Source organism: Anser brachyrhynchus, assembly GCF_964034855.1.
Source record: "Anser brachyrhynchus genome assembly, chromosome: 3".
In the NCBI taxonomy this organism is placed as follows: Eukaryota; Metazoa; Chordata; class Aves; order Anseriformes; family Anatidae; genus Anser; species Anser brachyrhynchus.
In genome coordinates this window covers 62,104,111-62,125,345 of record NC_137696.1, presented here as the reverse complement: position 1 = coordinate 62,125,345, position 21,235 = coordinate 62,104,111, and the positions used below count along the sequence as shown (strand labels likewise).

General features: G+C 37.4%; 1 protein-coding gene across 19 annotated transcripts in view; it reads left to right on the top strand.

Annotated features, from left to right (window-relative positions):
• Positions 1-21,235, top strand: part of ADGRG6 (adhesion G protein-coupled receptor G6) — a 121,204-nt gene that overhangs the window by 45,133 nt on the left and 54,836 nt on the right. For 15 of the 19 annotated variants that reach the window (XM_080588072.1, XM_080588073.1, XM_080588060.1 and 12 more), the window contains 3 exons: positions 8,995-9,336; positions 15,062-15,682; positions 20,391-20,459. In XM_080588072.1, the coding sequence (XP_080444198.1) occupies positions 8,995-9,336; positions 15,062-15,682; positions 20,391-20,459 (1,032 nt within the window). The other 4 variants (XM_080588065.1, XM_080588063.1, XM_080588064.1 and 1 more) reach the window with 2 other exon arrangements.

The following is a 21,235-nucleotide window of genomic DNA, read 5'->3' as shown; positions in this document are numbered from 1 at the left end:
TCATACTATTATAAAAACTGGGGTGTCTCTATTTGGGTTGTAGGTTGGGAATAGTGCCTGGCCTGCACTAGCTGGTGAGCCATGCCCAGGAAGAGTTTGGACATGAGCTGTCTGTCCTGCCCGAGCAGTGCTGGGAGTTAGGCCAGCGCTTTGGCTGCACTGGCACTCACATCCCAGTGCCTGGGACTGTGCTCCATGGCTCCTCACTATAGCCATCAAGATGAAGTTATCGATATTTTCTCTGATGAGCTATCTGAGATTAGTTTCAAGTATAAGCCATGAGGTTTACAATTCCTATAGTTACATTTTTTCTTATTAATTATCATATGCCTGCAGGGATTCTGATGTATTCTAGATACTTAGAGAAACGTCTGTTAGCTTTCTGAATTTTATATTCCCTGCTTTAATACTTTTCAGGTCAGAGTCCCACAGGCTAACACTGTAATGTATGAGAAAATATTGTCTTTTATCAGTTTTCCATTTGCCACATGTAATTTCATGAAGTGCCCTATTCTTTTCTTACAAAGCAAAAACAAAACAAACAAAAAAGCTGTTCTGATTTCATGAGTAAAAATTTAATTTCTTAATAATCTGGTAAGAAGGATGTGTTAGAGGAATTGGAAGCAGGAATAATAATGTGACTTCATAGACAGCAGTTACATGTTCATATATGCCTATAAATTACCCTGTGAGGATATTTTGTTCTAGCATTTTATTATTCTTAGGTGCACCAACCGGTTCAACCATTTAGAGTATGCTGCAAGACATACTGCATCAGCAAAAGAAGATGCGAGGCAAGCTGATATCACTGGCCAGGACATAGTACTCTCTTTGTCTCCTGGCTTCCGTGGCCAAAACCCAATTGTTGAATTATTTTGTGAGAGCACAATCTTTCCTTTCATTGAATTATAAAAGGCTTTGCCAGGGTTATGTGCTATTTCCAGTCAGGAATATGGAGGCCTAGAATTCTTGCTGGGTACAAGGAGTACTGTGCAGATGATGCAATGGGAATGGTGCAAAATTAGTCTCGGCTGAGGTTTTAATAGTGCTGAAAGTAGTGTTTCCTACAAATCAACAGAAAAATCACACTTGCAAACTAAGAGTAATACAGAGATGAAAAATTCTTCCTAATTATGTTTCTGTTATATTCATACTCTGCAAATTGCATTTCGTTATATGTGTGGCAGCTGAAGTAGGATAATGTAAAGTTGTACTTGTAAAGTTCATAAAATTTTTATTTTTTGAAATTTTCTGGATATATAGCTAATGAGTCCATGCAGGTGGCTCCATACAAAAACCGGTAATGTTTACCCTGTTGGGGATTCTATATATTCTACATCTGTTAATATAAGTACTTTAGAAATGTTTTAGAGAATGATTTAAGTTACACTGGTTTTCATTTTGTATAATTTACACCACACATTTATGTTACGTTGCCAGGTGCTTTGGTAACCAGCACTTCAATTGTTCAGTGGCAGAAGAAATTAAAAAAATATATTAAAAAAGGAATTTGATATCTCCATATAGAAACTGTCCAGTGTTAAAGCCTGCTACTGATGCCTTTGTAAAACTGGAAGTTAATGTAATATTCTACTAGTAAAGGGTGATGGGGTGGGGTTGAATGCTATCCAGAGTAATAATGCATTTATTTTTATTTGGGAAAGACAGGGGATAAGGGACTTTGGCTCGATGGCATTTTTAGAAAGGTCTGCATTATAAATAAACTTTGCCATTCCTGAACTTTAGGAAGAAAGTAATTCTGGGAAAACAAACAAACAAATAAATAAATAAATGAATAAATAAATAAAAATCACAGATTGGAAGGATCTATTTTTGTGACCGTTTGAAAAAAAAAAAAAAAAAAAAGACCCTTTACCCCAAATTAATTCAGTCAGCAAGTTGGGAATGTAGAATACGCCCTGTGGAAGGACAGGAACAAGGAGTATGGATAGCTGTATGGACATCAGGGCAGGTGTAAAAATGGTTCAGGGTTCAGGTTGACTATTTAACCACGTGGTTACTGGCTTTTCATAAGCAACGTGTCTGCGATTGGATCTCTCTCCCTGAATGGTCATTGGCATATGCTAGTTCAGTAATTACTCCTTTCCTTAGAAGGAAAAGAAAATGGTCAGAACGAGAATGAATAGGACAGTCTTCTTCACTGCTTGTGTCCGTGCAATGCCTCCCTTGTCATTTTCATATGACAGCAGTTACTGAGTCATGATCTCCCCATTCAGATGTCTTTGAGGGGGGTGCAAGGCTGAAGACATAACTGTAAAGCCTCAAATACAGGATTTGAAGGCATAATTGTTTAGGAAGGGACTTTAAATATTTGCTGAATTTTAGGTGCATGCTTAAATCCAAGTGATACGAGTGAGATTTTAAGATTAGCTCAAGATTTTTATGAATTTAAGGCTGTGCACACTGTAGGAATGCTGATGTAGAAATAGTTTAGTATTATTATAAATCAGAGGACAGATACATTCCCACACAAGCACAATCGTATGCTCAATCAGTAGACCTCAGCCCTATCACATGCAGGCACAAACTTTATTCGTTTTATACATGTTATTTTCCTTCAGTTTATTGCACAGACAATCCTTCTCTACTGTTTTTGTCCATTATTTAACAAGCCCCCCCACCCCTAGAAAAAGAAAAAAAAGTGACTAAAATTAGTTCGGCTTAATAGTTAGGATTATTATTATATTTGAAGATTCTGACATTAAATTCTGACAAAGATTAATTTGAAGATTCTGACATTAAACGCTGACATTAAATTGGCATGCTGACATTGAATTATCTGTTGCGTTTAGTAATTTTTTCTCAGGGCCTGTGTAACGTAGCAAGACAAAGATGTTTTGTGGGAGATCAAACAGTTTCTACACTTTGGAAAGTAAATAAAGAAACAGAAGTAATCCTCTCACATCTTCCCATTTCTACTTCCTCAGAAAAAACTCAAATTGTGGGTTAAGCACAGAGCAGACATCGTGGTTTGGTGTGGATAGGCTTCAGAAGACTGCAGAAGAGTGTTCGCTGTTTTGCAAAAAAAATTATATAGATCTAATCCTATAGATGACAGTGAGTATGCAGAGAATTATTTCCTTTATATCCAAAGTGAATGACTAGACACCTATCTGCAATAAACGTATCCAAATTTTTCATGTAGATATTTATGTGCATCTACAGATTCCCTTTACATCTGAAATAATTTTTTAAAGGGAAGATAGATGGACTACTGTTGAAGCCTTTGCTATGTGATTGCTGCTCTGGGTTTAGTGTTTGTGTCTCATATTGAAATTACATGGGTTTGTTTTTTCTGTAGCCATTCCAGCCCACCCACATCTTGGTGGTTTGGCCCTTCCTCTTACTTGTCTGCAGGTGTGTCTACTACTGACCTCATTCACCCATCTATTTGGAGTCATAAATATGTTTAACCTAATGTTTGGCCATATCTCATCTCTGTAGATCTGCTTTATTATGGCACCCTTGAAATAGGGGGTGGGAAATAATTGCTTATTATAAAGAAAGACTTTTTATTGCCTAATGCTCAACAAAACAATGCTGTCACTGTGAATGATTGTAAGGTTTCACTTCTATTTTGGACTTTACCACACGCTTGCTGTATGTATAAATGACTGCATCGTGGCACCTTCCTGAGCTTTTCTCTTACTTTGTCGAAATTGACAGTACTTGTAAGTGCTAACTTTTCAGATATATGCAAAGTGCTAAAAGGTTCTCAGATGTCTGCATAAAAGCAAATCATAATTACCTCTGTACTGCTTTTTATACCTAAAGTGCTAGGTAGCGTAGCTAAGATTTTCTGTGGTTTAGGGTTAGTCTAATTCTGTCAGCAGGGAAGATTTTATCGTTCACTTGAATAAGACAGAAGTTAACATAAGCTGTTTTGTTTTGTTTTGTTTTCTGAAAATTTGATCCTGTAGTTACATAGATTTATTTCAGGTTATTTTCATATAAAAGACATGTTTTCTACAGGGAGAAGTAGAGTTAAACTTCATGCCAGAACAGAATCCTGCTAAAAAAAAAAAAAAAGTAAAATTTTACGAGGGAGCCTTTCAATGGATTAAGAAAAATACTGAAAAATAGCGTTAATTCAACCCACACAGTCTATCATTGGTATCCTTTGCCACTGCCTACGCTCTATGTAGTCATTTACACTTCTGTCAGGTGGAAAATGCTGTGCAGAAGGCCAGTTCCATGCTACAGCCAATGGACAGAAAAAGAAAAATCCCATTGCAAGGTGTAACTTAGTTTGGAAATAAACTGTGTAACACATGAGTTATAAGAGCAGATATTTTTCCCTATAGACAATATTTTCTTTTGATCCTAACCTTCACAAACTTTTCAGCCTTTAGGGCTGAATTGGGCAGTGTCCCAAACCGTATTGCTTTTCCTTTTTTTAAAAAAAATTATTGGCCAAACAAAATTTGTTGCCCAGCAATTCTCCATGGTTGGATAGGAGTAGAAGGGAGAGCAGATCAAGAAGAAATTGGAACTCTTGTCTGATGGATAAGTGCAGAGTATAATGGTTCTAAATATGAGTTTTAAGGGGAAAATGATGGCAACAGAGAGAAACAGAAAAATATTAACAGCTAAAGGAAAATATGACTATTAACACAGATTTTTGAGATAAGTGCTGGAATATGTTGGACATGAAAGAAGAAGTAGAAAAAGAGCAATGTGAATGTATGGGAAACGGTTATACAGAATGTTTCCTTCCCTAATCTGGGAGTCAACGCTGTAGCTCTTGGTCTGACTGTGGCTTCAGCTGTCCACAACTGGTTTGTGAAAGTCACTTTCAGATTGTATATCTCAGAGCACACAGGTGTCTTCATTAGTTCAAGTGGAAGTCTGTGCTGGAGCTCTTAAGAGACAAGGGGTTTCTTGCTGATGGGACATGGTAGGCTATTATTTAGGCTATATTAGGGTATGGATTTTGTGTGTGCTTATCTTTGTTAGTCACATAAGTCACACTAGTCTCTTCAGTTGGTCACATACTGTTTCCCTTAGCCCTTTAGTATTAGTACAAATGATTCAGTGTGGTATAGGAAATGGATAGTACATCCTTCTCTTTGAAGAAATTAAAAGGTATATATGTGAGATAGGCAGGAAACTCACAGAAGACAGGAAGTGGTCTTATGGTTAGGAAAATTGGCCACCATAAGAACAGAATTCTCTCCCTGTCTTTACTGATAAGTTCCTATTAAAGATGGCCAAATTGTCATGACCAAAGTTTTCCATTGACCACTAAGTACTCATTTTTAGATTTTCTACAGTGGGCCAGATTGGCAGTCTGCTCTCCCAGCTGCAGTTTAAAGTCATTGGTAGTGTGCTTTGGACATATAAATTGCTGTACAAATACTAAGTAGTTAAGGAAAATCAGTACTCTTGTTTTGCAGATTGGGAACCCAAAACCCATGGAAACTTTTGCCATTTTTGCACATTATGTCTGTGCCTAACTGTATCCTTATAAAATGGGCATGGTAGGAAGGAAAAAGCTGATTCTACAACAGCTTCTGAAATCAATTAACATTTGTGAAAGCTCTAAAACACTCTGGAGGAATTTGTTAATTTTCCTTTTCAGTATACTGTTGGAGCATCATACTAAATTCTTAACTATTCATTTATTAAATGAAGCATGAGTCCTGTAGAAAAAAAAAATAATGTGATAATGAAATGAAAGCTGTATTCCTCCACAGTGTTCTCATGAAGGAAACAAATGGGTTGCCACATGAAACTTTTAATGTAGGAAATGTGGGAATCAAGTGCTTGATTTCACCTTATTGGGAGGGTGTTTTTTTTGTTGTTTTTTTTTTTTAGCATATTCAGAGAGGAAGAAAAGTTGAAGTTTTTTTTTTTTTCACTCTTCAGAATGTATTTCCTGTAGTCTCGAGTGAAAACAAAACACCTGATGGGCAAGTTCTGCAGGTGTGATTCCTGACCAAGAATATTATACCTAAATTTGTTCCCATTATCAACTAAATATATCATATTGCTTACAGAAATGCTTGTTGTATGTATTGCAGTAGGTATTCAGTATCCACAGTTAAGAATTGCTCTGGGCCAATAGGATTGCAAAATATCTGTCAGCTTTGGCTGACAGCCTAGGGTTGCCACAGCAATTTTTCTCTTTAATGAGTAAAATAGGTGGTGTTTATAGAAAAATAACTGTCTCATGAGAAGCTGTGCAAAAAGTTCCATTCAAAACCATTCTGTTTATATATAGTTTTGTTGTTTGTTTTCTTTCCTTTTTACTTACTATTGCGGACATTTGCATGAAAACAGGATATTTCTCCTTCAAATTGCAGTCATGGACAGAATAGCCACTATGCCAAAACAGAGCCAACCCACTTCAAAGAAGCAAACCATTTTGCTCACCAAATCTGTTTCTCCTATGTATGTAAAGTTTACAGTACTTATTTTCCTAACTAAATTTAGGGCCTTTTTTTTTTTGCCTTTTTTTTTTAGTGCTGTAAAAACAACAAAACAATACAGATATAATAATAATAAAAAGAATATGTTAGCAAATGTGTTAGAAGATGAAAGGTGAAAAAAACAGTAAAATAACTTTTATGTTTTAGTATTTATATGAAAGCAGAAATAAAAGTATTTTTGCTAAATGTACTGACATTTTTTAACACAGCTTAAATAATCAGGAGAAAGAAAAATAGAACAGCTGAGTTCTGTTTAGGCTGGTGGTGATCAATAAAATTAGTAAATGCAGGCTTCTAGGAATGTCCATATTCTTTCTGATGGACAAATTTTACTTTTCCAGTCTCAGGCTGAATGTAATATCCTACCAGTTTGAGGTGCACACTAGACATTGCTTTTATTGACAAATAGCATATTTCTTCTGGCCAGCATTGTTTTATAATGCCATTAGGATAACCTTTAGGGGTCCAATGCTGAATGAGTGTGCATTAGCACCCACATGTGTTTGCATAACCTCCTGGTATTGAACCTTTGGCTCCAGGTCCATCTGGGTGCAGCTGATTCACAGGGAAAACTCTCAACTGCCCAGATAGCTCTGTGTCACTTATTTCTCTATCAGGAATGGGTAGGAGAGTGGGTACAGCACTGCTGCCAGATCTTCAGCCCCTGTAGCCCTCATCCTAGAAATAACGAAAGCAGAAGTATGAATCACCAAGCCTTCCAGCTGGAGGCCGCCCCAGCCTGAGCTGTCTTCTGCCTTGTAGAGGCTCACTTGCCCTGGACTAGCAGCCCGCAGCAGCTTGTGGCTCAGTGCATGTTTTTCCTGTTCCTCCTCCCCTCAGTCTAGGGTGGTTCTCTGAAAACTGATACGTATCTCTGTAAAATCCCCTGGACAAAGCTGTCATCTCCTTGTACAACTCCAGGATTTATATTCACCATACTAATAAGTACATATTCTCTCTCTGGTTAAGAAATGGAAGAGTAAGATTTCAGGGCAGGTGAACATAGTCCTTTGTCTGTTCAGATTTGCAGAGAAATTAGATTGCACGGGTTCCAGCTTGTACTACACAGATCATGTTTTCCAATGTCACGAGTACCACATCTTCCCAAAGGCACTTGTAAATCATTAAGACAATATTATTTTTCTCAAATATGCATTCCATAGTTCTTATGTAGCCAGCCTGCATTTGGCTCTGGAAGACAAGTTAATTACTAATCTCTGCCTCTTATGGGCCATGTGAATACATGATTTGCAAATAAAAATATAAGAACTCTGGAAAATATACCTAAGAATTCTCTTTACAGATATAAGCTATTTCCTTTTTTTTGCCATGTCAGTTCCCAGAGTCAGGCTCTATTTGCTAAGGCTGAACACTATATGAATGTGACTAAACAGTATCAGTAACAAAGCAGTGGAAAAAAACATAAAGGGTGCTTTGGAGAAGTGTGTTGTATTTATTCCTCTCTTAGGATTGTTCCCTAAATACTTGAACAACAACTTGCTTTGCTGCTTTTGGCATAGACAACTAATAATACATATTTGTATTCTCCTATTTATTTCAAACTTATATTACTTGGTGCACACTTGTCCTAATGAAATATTTGGAATGTGATTCAGCATAGATGTGCTGGTTAGTTTCATTGGTTATCTGTTGGTAATATTCTGCTCCCACCTAGTTTGTTCAGCGCTGCTTTGGCAAATGGTTGCAGATTTTAACAGTGGGCAATTCACAGTAATAATATCAAACAACACACTAAGTAAATATATGACAGAAGGGCAAATATAAAAAGAATAAGAAATGTATCCCTGTGGACTAACAGGGTCTGGAATTGTCATGGATAAGAACAGCAGGTGAGCGAAGGCGCATCAGGAAGAGATAAGAATTTTTTAGAGCTTGACTGCCACAAACGTCTATGGAGCTGACTCAGCATGGGAAGAGTGCAGTAATTTGTTGTTGATTCAAAAGCCAGTAGTAGTTCACTGCTACCCTTCTGGGTGATGTGGAGAGCACTTGCCGGAAGTGCTGATGACTAACCTTGGACTCTGTGGAATGCTGCTGCTGTGGCTCCTCAGCCCATCTCTTGTGCTGTTGCATTCCAGGGACATTCCACTGGGAACAAGGGCAGGGCATGGAGCTGCTGGAATAGCAGCAGTCAGCATCAGTCTAGCAGCCAAAAGATGTAAATGATACCAGTCATCTTGGAAGTTTCAGTTTAACAATTCATTTGCCTTTGATAATTCAAAAATGTTGCTTTCAGTTCACCATTGTTCGCACAGTGGTTCAATATGCATGGCAGATATATATTGGATACACAAACAAATATTTAACGGTATAATTTGTATTTGCAAGATTTCTTATGTAAAATATTATTTTGCCATATTATTCCTCTAGCATTTTGCTTGCTAGAAACAAAGCCTTTTTCTGCCTGTCTTCCTCCCATCTCTGTTTGGTTTTCTGTATAGAAATATATTTAGACAGTGTTGATGATTAATTTGCTGTTAAATTATCACTCTTCCTGACCTTTCTCTGTTTACATTGCCAGCTCATGGATGCTACAACTGTAGGACTGTATTAACTGACCCCTCTGGAGTTTTCACTTCTCCATGCTTCCCCAGTGATTATCCCAACAGCCAAGCATGCAAATGGATCATCCGAGCACCTCATGGATTCATCATACAGCTAACATTTATTGATTTTGACATTGAAGAAGCTCCAGGCTGCATTTATGATTCACTGACATTGGACAATGGAGAGATCCCAATGAACCTCTGTGGAATCACTGCCAAGGGATTATCATATAATTCTACTGGAAATGAAATGATTGTGTCCTTCAAAAGTGACTTTAGTATCCAAAAAAAAGGTTTTAATGCCAGCTATGTACGAAGTAAGTAGACCCAAAGCATTTCATACCTCTAATAGCTAAAATGTCCTGCTAGAAGGAAATTTCTTATAGTTTATTAGAATGACCTTTTCTGACAGAGTCAAGTGCTCCATGAAAAGGGAAGGGGTGACAGGAGACGGAGAGGCTGCAGGGTGAAACTATAGAGTTATCTGGTATGTTTTTTAATTAATTTATTTTTCTGTTGATAAATATATATATATATATTTTTTTTTTTTTCCAGGACATGACATCCTTAAGTGCATTAGAAAACTTTTCACATGCAAAAATTTTAGGCCCAAGTTTGTCTCTTTCTGAAGATTTATGTTGAGAGATTTAGAAGTGGGACACATCCTTAGTGTCAGTGGAACTGCAGAGGAACATAGTAACATAAAGGCCAGCATGAGCATGAGCTTAGCCAACAGCTGCAAGGCCAGCCAAAACCTTTCGCCCAGTGAAATACCCTATAGTTTGCACCCTACTAGTGCAAAAGGCAGAACTTTCTCACAGTTTTTTTCCAGTCTCTAGCATAAACTCCCAGGGATAAACTGTCACTGCATAACTGCTACCTTTCATTCCAGTTCGTTGACCTTTCTTTCTCTTTGTAAATATGTAACAATGCTTAGATTTTAAAAAGCCTAACAATTAGGGGAAAAAAAAAAAAAAAGACACCCATGCTTTTCACCCTAGGAGAAGATAAGAAGACAAATAATATGTGACTGATATTTGTTTTATTGTTTAAGGCATTACTAGAAGTTGTTCTTGGTATGACAGTAAAGGGCTGCAACATAAATGAGGGCATTAGGATTGCTACGCCTCTTTTCTGTTCAGGACCCCAGAACTCCAGAAGGACTCCAGGTGGGGTCTCAGGGGAGCAGAATAAAGGGAAACACCTCCCTCAACCTGCTGACCACGCTTCTTCTGAATCAAAATGCAGCCCAGGACATGACTGGCTTTGTGGGCTGCAGGTACACAATGCCAGCTCATGCCGAGCTTTACATTCATTGGTATCCCCTACTCCTTCATCGCAGGCCTGCTCTTGATCAATTCATTACCCGGTCTGTCCTGACACTGGGGACTGCCCAAATGTAGCACATAACACTTATGTTGTATTGGCTGGTTGCGTAGAAACACAGAGCAAGAAGATTTTCAGTTCTCAGTCACAAATATACCTTTTTGATGAAAAAAAAAAGTCAAAATACCTATTACAGATACAATATTTTAAAATAATAAACATAACAACCTCCATAATTATAAGACAAAAATAGTCCTGATTATGCCAGGAAAATTAGTTTGCAGTTCTGAAAAGAAAAAAGGTAAAGTCATATCAGAGGAACTAAAAATATTTCTTTATGCTGAAATCCTTTCATGCTGACAGAGAGAGTATAGTAATAACTCTAGGAGCACCTGTTCTCTTCTGTAAGTGGAAACAAATCTTCTGAAAAGGCTTCTCTGTTTGAAAGTAGTGGCTCTTCCTGTACAGCAAGCTGTTAAATCAAGTAGATCATATAAAATGGTATGCAATCAGATTATGCAACATGATTTATTGCATTATTCCTCTTTGCTATTTTAATGTTTAAGAATAAGACATAAGATAACTTTCAGCAGGAATTGAAAGATGCAATATTATCCTCAGATGTATTCAATGAAGAGAAGAAGAAAGGGTGACATATATAGTTAGAAAATCGTTTGTATTATACATACATATAGGTAATGTATTTCAAAAATATTACCTCCTTGCCAAATTGAACAGTACCTTACCTTCACAGATAGCACCCTTACAGTTAAAAAGTCTTGGAAGATACCCTTTTATTTTGAATAAGATGGCTACTCACCACTGTGAGTAAAGGTGTCAGGGATCTTCACCAGCAACATATTTCAATATTGTATGTTAGTTCAGGCACTCCGTGTTAAGGCCTGCTCTTAAGCTATCTCATCTAAGGTTCCTAAATTTTTGTTTCTTTACTCCAAATCTATAACTCTCAGTTAAATTCATGATTTTGACTGTGGACGTTATAGAGGACAGGTGGCTGTGTGCACCTAGGGCAACTTATAACCTATAGGCCACATTCTGCATGGCAGCCTTTAACCAGGCAATGGATACAGAAAAGGAGTTTGGTTAAAGGTAACATAGTGCTTTCCTTTCATAGAAAAAAAAATAAAAGCATGTAGACAATCAGACATCAACACACGTGCTAAAATTACAATGCATCTGCATGGCAGACATCAGTGCAGTGCTTTCCTGTTCTTGCAGAGAATTCCTAAAGGCAGGGGGGTGGTGCTACACCCACTCATTTCAGGTCATTGTGGAGCTTCAAAGCTCCATTGTCAAACTGGCACCATTCTTACCATCATAAACATGATACCCAGGCAATATCATGAATTTCTTCCAGAGAGAGGGGTATGGTGTTATAGTACTCTAATCATGTTTTCTGTCATTTCTCAGCAATGATCATATGTAAATAATAAAATTAAGTGGTTTGTTCTATTTCGACTTTGACAAAGAAATATGTATGTGGAATGCAAAGGGCCGTTCAAAGACATACAGCAGTTTGCTATCTAGAAATTGCACTTATAAAGATACTAATAATACATCTTAATACAAAATGTACACAAGGCAAAATATATGTGAGGAAAAACAAATAAGAGCAAATAAGTTTGAGGAGGGAACTGGCTGAGAATAGAACAGCATTTGTGTGACTGCTCAGTTTTGTGTAACAGTGGTTTCAAACCGAGTTTCACAGAGCACATCCTGTTACACATAACAAGCTGGCTGCCCACACAAATGCAACACAGCAAAAGCAGATAGATAGGCCATATCCTCAGCTGCAGTAAATGAATACAGCTTTGCTACTCTTAGGGGAATTATGTCAATTTACAGCAGCTGAAGAGCTGGCTTGTTAAATAATTTTCTAGTAATACTTAACTGTGTAAGTAATAGCTCCATTGATGAGTTGAACTCACTCAGATACCCAATGGAGAGGAGGAAGAGCCAACAGACCTCCGTTAATGCAGAAATTCCTGAGACAATGTCACATAAATTAGCACAAATTTGAGTAGTACTGCTGTAGCCCAGATTAAAGGATGAGTCAGTGCAGCATTCACTGCAACAAAACTTCTCAAATAGGTATGTAGTGTGTAGACACCATTAAAGCTGGTGCATTTCTTCCAGCATCAATGTAGGGACAGCTGAAAGCAGTGAAGCTAGGAACAGCAGAAACCACCACACAAGGCACCGAACCATGCTGAAAAGCCCATCAGCTGGCAGGAAAGCAGTTTTCCCCACAAGTGATTGTAAAATAGTCAAGAGACTCCTTGGTTGCTTGTGTGTAAAGGCGTGTAAGAGATGTAAGATAGCTGAAACAAAGACAAGTAAGGAAGGGGCTCTAAAAAGAAGCAGAGGCAGACTTCTTGTCATCGCAGCACTCCCATAAAAGCAGATGTGGATTTTAGAACAGTGAGCTGCCTGTTGCTGATTGCTTCTGCTGCATCCCAGCTGCCAAGACTTTTGTACATTTTTCATAAGTAAATAGCAATGCGTCCAAAGTAAACCCTGTTCTTTATAATCCAGTTATCTTCCTAACAGAAACAGTTTAACATCACCCTGCATGTAGTCTAAACACTTGAATGAACAGACCAAGAATATATATATATTCTCCCTCAGAGACTAATCAGCTTCTCCAGTACTAACATCTGAAATTCATCAGTATGACGACTGGCTGTACAACAGCAACTGGGAGAGAGCTCTTAATGTTGATGGCAGGATTCTGTTTTCTCCACATGTGTAAGATACTTGTCAGTTTTGTCCTTTCACTGTAGGGGGAAGGTGCCAATGGTTAAATCTGTCAGAAGAGTACAGTAATTTTGAGTACATTTGTTCAGTACCAGAGCAGCGGGATTCTCCCTGTTTATTTCTCTTCTTACACTGTTTAAATGTGACCAGGTGGTCCGTAGCTCTCCTGACCACCCTAACACAGTCTGGGTGGTGCTCATATGAATGAGCTTTCTTCTTTTTCAAGTCTTGAATCTTTATACTTCTTCTGGAACACTTTCCATGTTACATAAAGAACTGTACTGTATAATTAACTCATGAAAAAAATGCCCTTGTTTTCGATGGAAAGTTGAACACATTTTCTATCTATAAAATTGTTCCAACATACTTCTGTGCTTGGGAAACAAACAAACAAAAAAATCTATGAAGTAAATCCAGTAACTATAAAAGCCCAGAAATTCTCTCTTCCGTCCCATTCTTCAGTCGCTGGGTTGGCAGATAATGTATAACGCTTTAGGTTATTTTACTATAGTATGTATCGGTCAAATTATGTCCTTTCATATATCCAAATATGGTAGTCTGGAGCTCAGAGTCTGCAAGCTGCTGATAAAAAGAAAGTGTAATACCATAGAATATACAGGATCTTTATAGTCCATATGTCTGTCTCTTCCTGAATGGGGCATGACAGTCACCATTCCCTCATATATCTCACCCCCTCAGAATGAAAAGTTTTATTTCACTCTGAAAAGGGAGCAAGTATAATAATTAGCATGTGACATACCATCATTTAAAAATCCCAGGGGAGACCGTGCTTTTAATGTGACGATTATTCTTCAAGTCTAGCAAAATCCAGTTTCGGTTCCAGCATATGCACTGTCAAAGCCTGTCAGAGAGCTGGAAGACATTTGTTGGCGATGCGATCTGCCACAGAACTGTGGAGCCAGAAGTAAAACCAAGAACGGCTGCAACAAGTCTTGTTGACTTTGATACTTTTTCATTACTGATAACCTGAAACTTCTTTATGTGGAGAAATTTACTTGAAGAAATTTTCTGCCATAAATGTACCAATAAAACTGAATATACTGACACTTTATTTTGAAAAATAATGTTCTCCAAAGTAGACTCAGCAGAATTGTCATTAATACACTCATGGAGAAAAAGCATATGTCATTAGATACTGTTTTTCACATTTGGTGACTGCCATTTTGCCAGTGCAAATGAGAATACTTAATAAAAATCAGAGAAAAAGTAATTCTGCCCATGCCTAAATACCCCTACTGCAGTGCATTTTTTGCAAGAGGACTACCCATTTCTAGATACTTGTACCGAATCTTAAACTACTGACACAAATATTTGCAAAGAGTGAACAGCTTCGATATAAATATTCACAAACACGATTGCAGTGTTCAACCAGAAGGCAACAAAATGGGAAGATGCCTAATGCATTGCAGAAACATATTACCAGAATTCAGGAACAAAAGTCTTCAGTTTGTCAAGGAATGTAATGGAGGTTTTATTCAACTGCGATATTAATATTTAAAAGTGAGGCCTGAACTTTATTGGTGTAATGCAGTCATGCAGACAAGTAATTAAAATAATACATCTTTAAAAAGTTATACTGTGTTTTTAAAATAACTGGTTTACTCTATTGCATAATGCAACCTTCCTAGATGAATGTGTAGTAATTTTTATAAAGTGAGCGGAAGCTAGTAGGTAATATTTCCTAATATTGCTCTTAATGCAACTTCTGGAGTAGCTAGCTGTGGGTAGAGCAGCATTCTCCATCCTGCTGAAAAGGAATGTTTTTGGTTGAGTGTACTCCCAAGCCAAATTCCCCTCAACATGTGCTTTTGTTATAGTATACTGATAAAAAAAACACTGTTAAACTGCTGCCAGCCTGCCTTTATTTTTATATGAGACTATTTTCCAGTTAATTTATTTATCTGCTCTCTGTTCTAGTCGCCGTGTCTCTGAGGAATCAGAAGGTCATCATTCCCCAGGATCCTGATGTTGATGCCGTGTCCGTGGCAGAGACAGTCTTGGTTCCAGAGCTTAGCCAGTTCACACTGTGCTTTGAAGCAACTAAGAGCAGCAGCGATGACAATGACGACTGGAAGATCTTCTCCTACACTGATGTGTCGTCGAAAGAGTTCTTTGGCTTTGGGAAGACCACAAAAGGCCATTTTCTGTCCATCTCAGGGACACAGTGCTTTCTTGATAATGTATTGCCTCGAAATGCAGAGTTTTTCACAGGAACCTTTGAACAGCTCTGTGTAGTAGGGGATAGCTTCTCGGGCACCATAGGTGTATATGCCAAAAGTACCTATCATAATGTATACTGTCCAGCTATGTTTGGCAAAGTTATCCCTGGAAACGGTAGGCTGGTGCTGGGCTCTAACAGCAATGAAGTGAGCTCTCTAAATGGGGACATTTACAACTTCCGCCTCTGGAATTTCACCATGAATGCTCAAACACTGGCCAACCTCAGCTGCGATGTGAAAGGAAACATTGTAGACTGGGAAAATGAATTCTGGAGTATTCCAACTTCAGCACTGAAAGCAGAAAACAATTTGAGTTGTGGTGAGTATGCCTTGCCAATTCTTTTTTGCTTATTTTCCCCCCACACTTCTGCATTGTGCTGAAAATATCTTACCACAGCAAGGAAAAAAAAAAAAAGTTATTGTGAAAGAAAAACAGGTAGATCTTGCATTTCTTTGAGTTTAGCTCAATTCTTACCATACACAGAGTCTTTGAAAGGGCATAAAGTTGATTCTATAAGGGAAAAGAAAAAGTCTCCTAAGTATTTTGAGTTGCTGCTTGAAATAATCTACAGATCAGAGTTCTTTCCCAGTGGTTTGTTTCCTGAAATTCTACTGACATGAAATGACAGTTGAAGGAAAGTACCTGCTACCCTCAAGTTAGACTACCATGGTCTCTAGAGAGAAAAAAATACGTGTTAACTAACCGCTTAGTAAATGTTTTTGTACCTGCACTTTGGTGCTTTCATTAGCTAGAAGAAGCACCTGTTAGCATTTTTCTGCATGTGCAGACAGCCAGTAAAAGCAGAGGCAAACTGGTAATGCATACAAGATAGAAAAGGACAAGAAAAGATAAATTAAAGGAGACAGATGGAAAGAAAGAGATTTATATCAAAATCATTGGTTCTTATCGTGCTGATAACATCTTGTCAACCTTTCTTTCAATTGGTAGTTATTGAAGGTTTTTCTTCCTGTAGGTTACACTGGGAGATAAATTTTAATATGTTGTCTGACCTATCCTCATTCCATGGCTCAGGCACTTTATTCTTATAAATGTCCAGGTGTAATTTTTCTATATTTATATGATATTACAGCTGCTTGATGATTTTCTCCTGGAACTTTTTTTTTCCAGAAAAAGAAAATTTAAAACTGAAAAATCCTTGTCAGTTTGGAACAGTATTTTACTTTTTAAAATAAGCAAGCAAATGTTTTAATTAGTGAAAGCTTTAAACATATTTGGATAATTTTAAAATGCATAGGGGAAAATTGGAGCCATGGTCAGTAGTAGCTTATACATGCACATATATGATGCTAGTGAAACTGTAATGCTATGGAACTCCATGCCCATGGTGTCTGAGACACCCTATTGCATCAAATACACATTTGTTAAACAAACTAACAAAAAAAAATAGTCAACAGTTACAAATATTGGTTCTCTTTGAACTATATAACGTCTCTTCAGATCTACTGTTGTCCTCTCCACCTTTCTACTTACTAGTTTAAACATAACTTGTGTCAATGTGTCTCCTGACAGCAGTACCTGTCAGCATTCTGGGAATCTGTAGTTTAAAACAGAACCTGGCATCATTAAGACATTCCGGTTTCTCTATCTAGTAGCTCATGAGGGATTAAGGTGGCTAACATCACATTTTACTTGCTTAGTTTACTGAAACCAAAATGTGAGGTAGACTTAGTGGGACAGCTCTCAGCATACCTCTAGGTGCCTACCAGCACAACAAAGATGCTAACATAAACATTGATCATAACTGATAAAGTTGATCCAAACTCAAAAGTTGTTTTTCCATCCATACAAATAGAAAAATCTGAGAGAAAGTAGTTTCCCAGAAAATCTTACTCTTCTTAAACCATTATACCAAGAAGATGACCACAAGACTTTGACTAAACTACCTACCAAGATGCCTGTAAACATTGCAGTCTTATCTGATTTTGACTGGAGTATGGATCTTGTCCCTCTTTCTATTAAACACTGTACTGTCCTGTGATATTAGTGTAATATCATAACAGTACTCACAGAAGTAATACAGTTATTTGCATTCCACATCACAGCTTTATCCTTTGGGAAGTCATTTTTTTCAGTGGTTTCCTTACGGCAGATTATTTTAGAAAACATGTGTCAGCATTCTAACATTAGCAAGAACATAGGCCCAGCTTTCCATACATGCTGCTTCAAGTGTATCTCTATATAAGCATTGTTACTTCCTGTAACTAAGCATGTGAGAAAACTTACTAACCACTTTCCTTTTTTCAAAGATGTTAAATTACCCAATATGATACAGGCTTCTCTGGACCAGCGAATGTCCTAAAAAAAAACATGTGGGGTGCAAAGCAGATTCAGAAATTGTTACTAATCCCAGAGATGGTATTGTTAGAATTTTTTTGCCTTCATCTTCTTGAATAAAAGCCTTCATTGTAAAACGAGCCTTTAACATGAGAGTTGATGAGTCAGACTATCAACCATGAATAAACCACTGACAGTGGTGAGATTAACTGATTAGACTTCATTTAGCTGCAGTGGAAGGATTTATGCAAAAAAGAGGTTTTCACTCAGCTCCAATGATGTTTTCCCAGGAATCTGCTTGTAACAAAAAAACAAACAAACAAACAAACAAAAACCTCTCAAATTATTTGTGCCTGAACACTCTTTAAATTTTTCAGAGGATATTATTTTCATTATTTTTCAGACAAAGCTTTTACAAGTGGGTTTCCTGAGGATAAAAACACCAACAAATTGTTCCAGATAATCTTTTCATAATTTTACCTTCTCCTAGTTTATTCCTTAGACTAATGTTTTCACAGCTGTGCAATCATGGTGGGGTGTTTCTGGAAGACTTGACGGAATTCTTTTTTCATTGCTGTACCTTCGCAGGGCTTGCATTTAAAGGTATATATACACAGCCTAATCCAGACTAACTTTAAAAGAAGTAGTTTAAGTAGTGAGAACAGTGTAATAGAATCAGTGCAGAGCTCAGTGCAGACAAACCGAGGAGTATTTAGTCAAATACAAATACTGTACTGATTTTGGAGCCTGCAAAGGCTGCACATATAGCAGAATATGACCCACTCAATTTAAGGTTATCTTGGCTGTATGTCTGCTTGTGCCTGCAATTACTGTATTGTGTACTTCATTTGGGTCCTTCCTTCCCAAATCAAAATTCTTAATTTTGCAGTCAAATTTAACTTGGAGTAGGATCTGTCTGCTTAGGCAGCTGAAAGATAGTTGTTTAAGGCTGAGCTAATTACACTCAGTGCTGTTTATGAATAATGGATTGAAAAAGGCTGTTCAGGTTGTCAGTTCATTTCACATTAGAGAAGATGTCTCAGTTAAGTCAGAAGTTTTATACTGCAGGAGTGCCTGTTTCTCTCCACTGACTATAAAGAAAATGTAGCATGATAAACAGATATGGATGTCTGAGTTTTAGACATTTAAAGTAGGTGAGATACATCACACAAAGTGTCCGTAATGCAGGGCCATGTCTGCTGTTCCTATTACTGACCATGCCTCTGAGCTTAATAAGGGAGCTTGTGCCAAGTGTCTGTTCATAGCTGGATCATTGTACTTATTTAGCACTGAGGGAAAGTCTAGTCTGGCTAGAATTCAACCTGATTAAAAATCAAAAAAGGTAATTTAACATATTCACTGAAAATATTCCTCTTTAAAGGGTACAGTATTCTGACAGGTGTCGTCTAAAGTCTGCAGATTTTCTGCCATCTTTCAGGTGATCTTTCCCTGATATAGCATCGGGAGGAGGTTATTCACAGCAGGTTTGGATGTTGGCTGTTTAACAGAAGCAAATATATTTTGGAAAAAAGTCTCATGCAGAAGGTAGGGAACTTAGAACTTGCTTCCTGAAGTTAATAGGAAGTCTATAAAGGAAGTCAATTTGCCTGTATCTCTTAATCCATTTCAAACAATCAAACAAACAAAAGCAAAACAAAACAAACAAACAAAACCCCCACAAAATAACTTAACTTTAGTATTTGTAGAGAATCACGTTTTAAATTCTTTCCTGTATTTTTTTTGGCAATACATGTAATAGTATCCGTGGCATGTCAGGACTTCTGTATTGAAGCCCCATGCTTCATCTGTTCCTCCATCACAGGAAATATTTTCATAGCTATCTTTACAAGCTGGTGGGTGATGGCTCTGTAATTTTATGGAAGGATATGGTGTTTCATGAGAGAACCTCACTGAGTCAATATGATTCTGAAGTGGTAAAACGAAAGTCAAACAGACAACACTCCCAGTAGGTTCAGATTATGCCCTGCTGTATGGCCCTATTATTTTCAACATAACGTGCAAAAGCAGCTGCAGCTGCAGCTGATCTGCTGGGATACACAAAGTGTAATTAATGCAGTTTAACCAGTTCATTTTCTGTACCCACTCTTACATTCCCCATTTTTGTCTCGAGATCATCAAAGTACATGCGTGTAGTAGTGAATAATTCAGCAGAGATACAGATTTACAACATTATCTGCTTATAAATCATGCATACCAGAATATTAATCACACCCACGCCCTGGGCACAGGAGCAAGTTTAATCACCTTTTATCTGGCTGGAGTCTGCCACAGGCAGATTACTCAGAACTGTATGGTGGGTAACCTGTACTGCAACAGCACACTGTGGTTGCTTCTCCAAGGCGCATGCTGTTGCTCGTGAAGATGCCATAAATTCTACAGCCATACCAACCCCTCCACACAGAGCCATTTCAGAGTACACACAAGCTGCATTCATTTAATGGGCTGTTATTTAGCTACAGCTGGGGAGAGTATAAGAAAGCCAGGGGAGGATATGTAAGTGACTGTACCATGTAAGGCAGGGTTTGTTTTTGTGGATCCCTCAGCAGCAACAGGAAATGAAAATACGTAAGAAGGCAAATGGTATTATTAGTTTTATCATTGAGAGAAAATAGGAAGAAGACTGTGTCACTGCAAGATATATTTTGAGACATGTTGGTTTTATGCCCAGTAGACAAACCTGTCTAATTATTTGACTTTCTTTTTTCTAAAGGCTCATACCTAATTCCTTCTTCTACAATTGAACCAACAAGTTGTGCAAACCTAGGAAGCCTTTGCCAAGGTAAGAAGCTCAGGTCATTTTCACAGTTTCATCTTTGTTAAATCTTTATTTATCTTGATATTTTATTTTATTCCACTTCTTTCTTATTTTCTATTTTTTTCTTTTCATGTTTTTATTTATTTTTTTAATGAAAGTCTGAATTGCAATAAGAATAGAAAGGAGAGGAACACCTTAGACTCATCAAATGTGTGGATGTCATGTACATACAATATGTGGAAAAAATGTGATCGTCCCCTTGATAATATATTTTCCAAATAATCTCTATTATATCAAAACTGCATTAATAGACTGCTTTCAGTTCTCTCTTCACCTCTTTTCATCCTGCACATTTTGACAGTAAAATATTAACCAGGATAAGAAATAGGTACATCTGTAAACAAGAAATAAACATATGTAAATAAAACAACTTATTATTATTCATATTTTTCCAGTAGGCTATTTTGAGGCTAAATACTTTGAGATTAGCAGGTGAAAAGTTAACATTGGACTGCAAAATCCAGCAGCTATTAGTTAATAAAAGACTTTGTTGCAGCACCTAGTGATAGATAAATAGTGTCAAAATCACCACATATAAAAATTCATCAGGTCTTTTGAAAGGTCAGCTCAGTGGAATGCAAGGAGGAGCTGAACCCTAAAGATTTCCATGCCTTGTGAATCATTGCACATACAAGGATAGTTCATTCTTTCCACTCTGCTTAGTGGCTGAAGTTCTATAAAAATGAACATGAGCAACATCAGCCCATTTCCACAATATATTCATGAACACAGACCTGCTA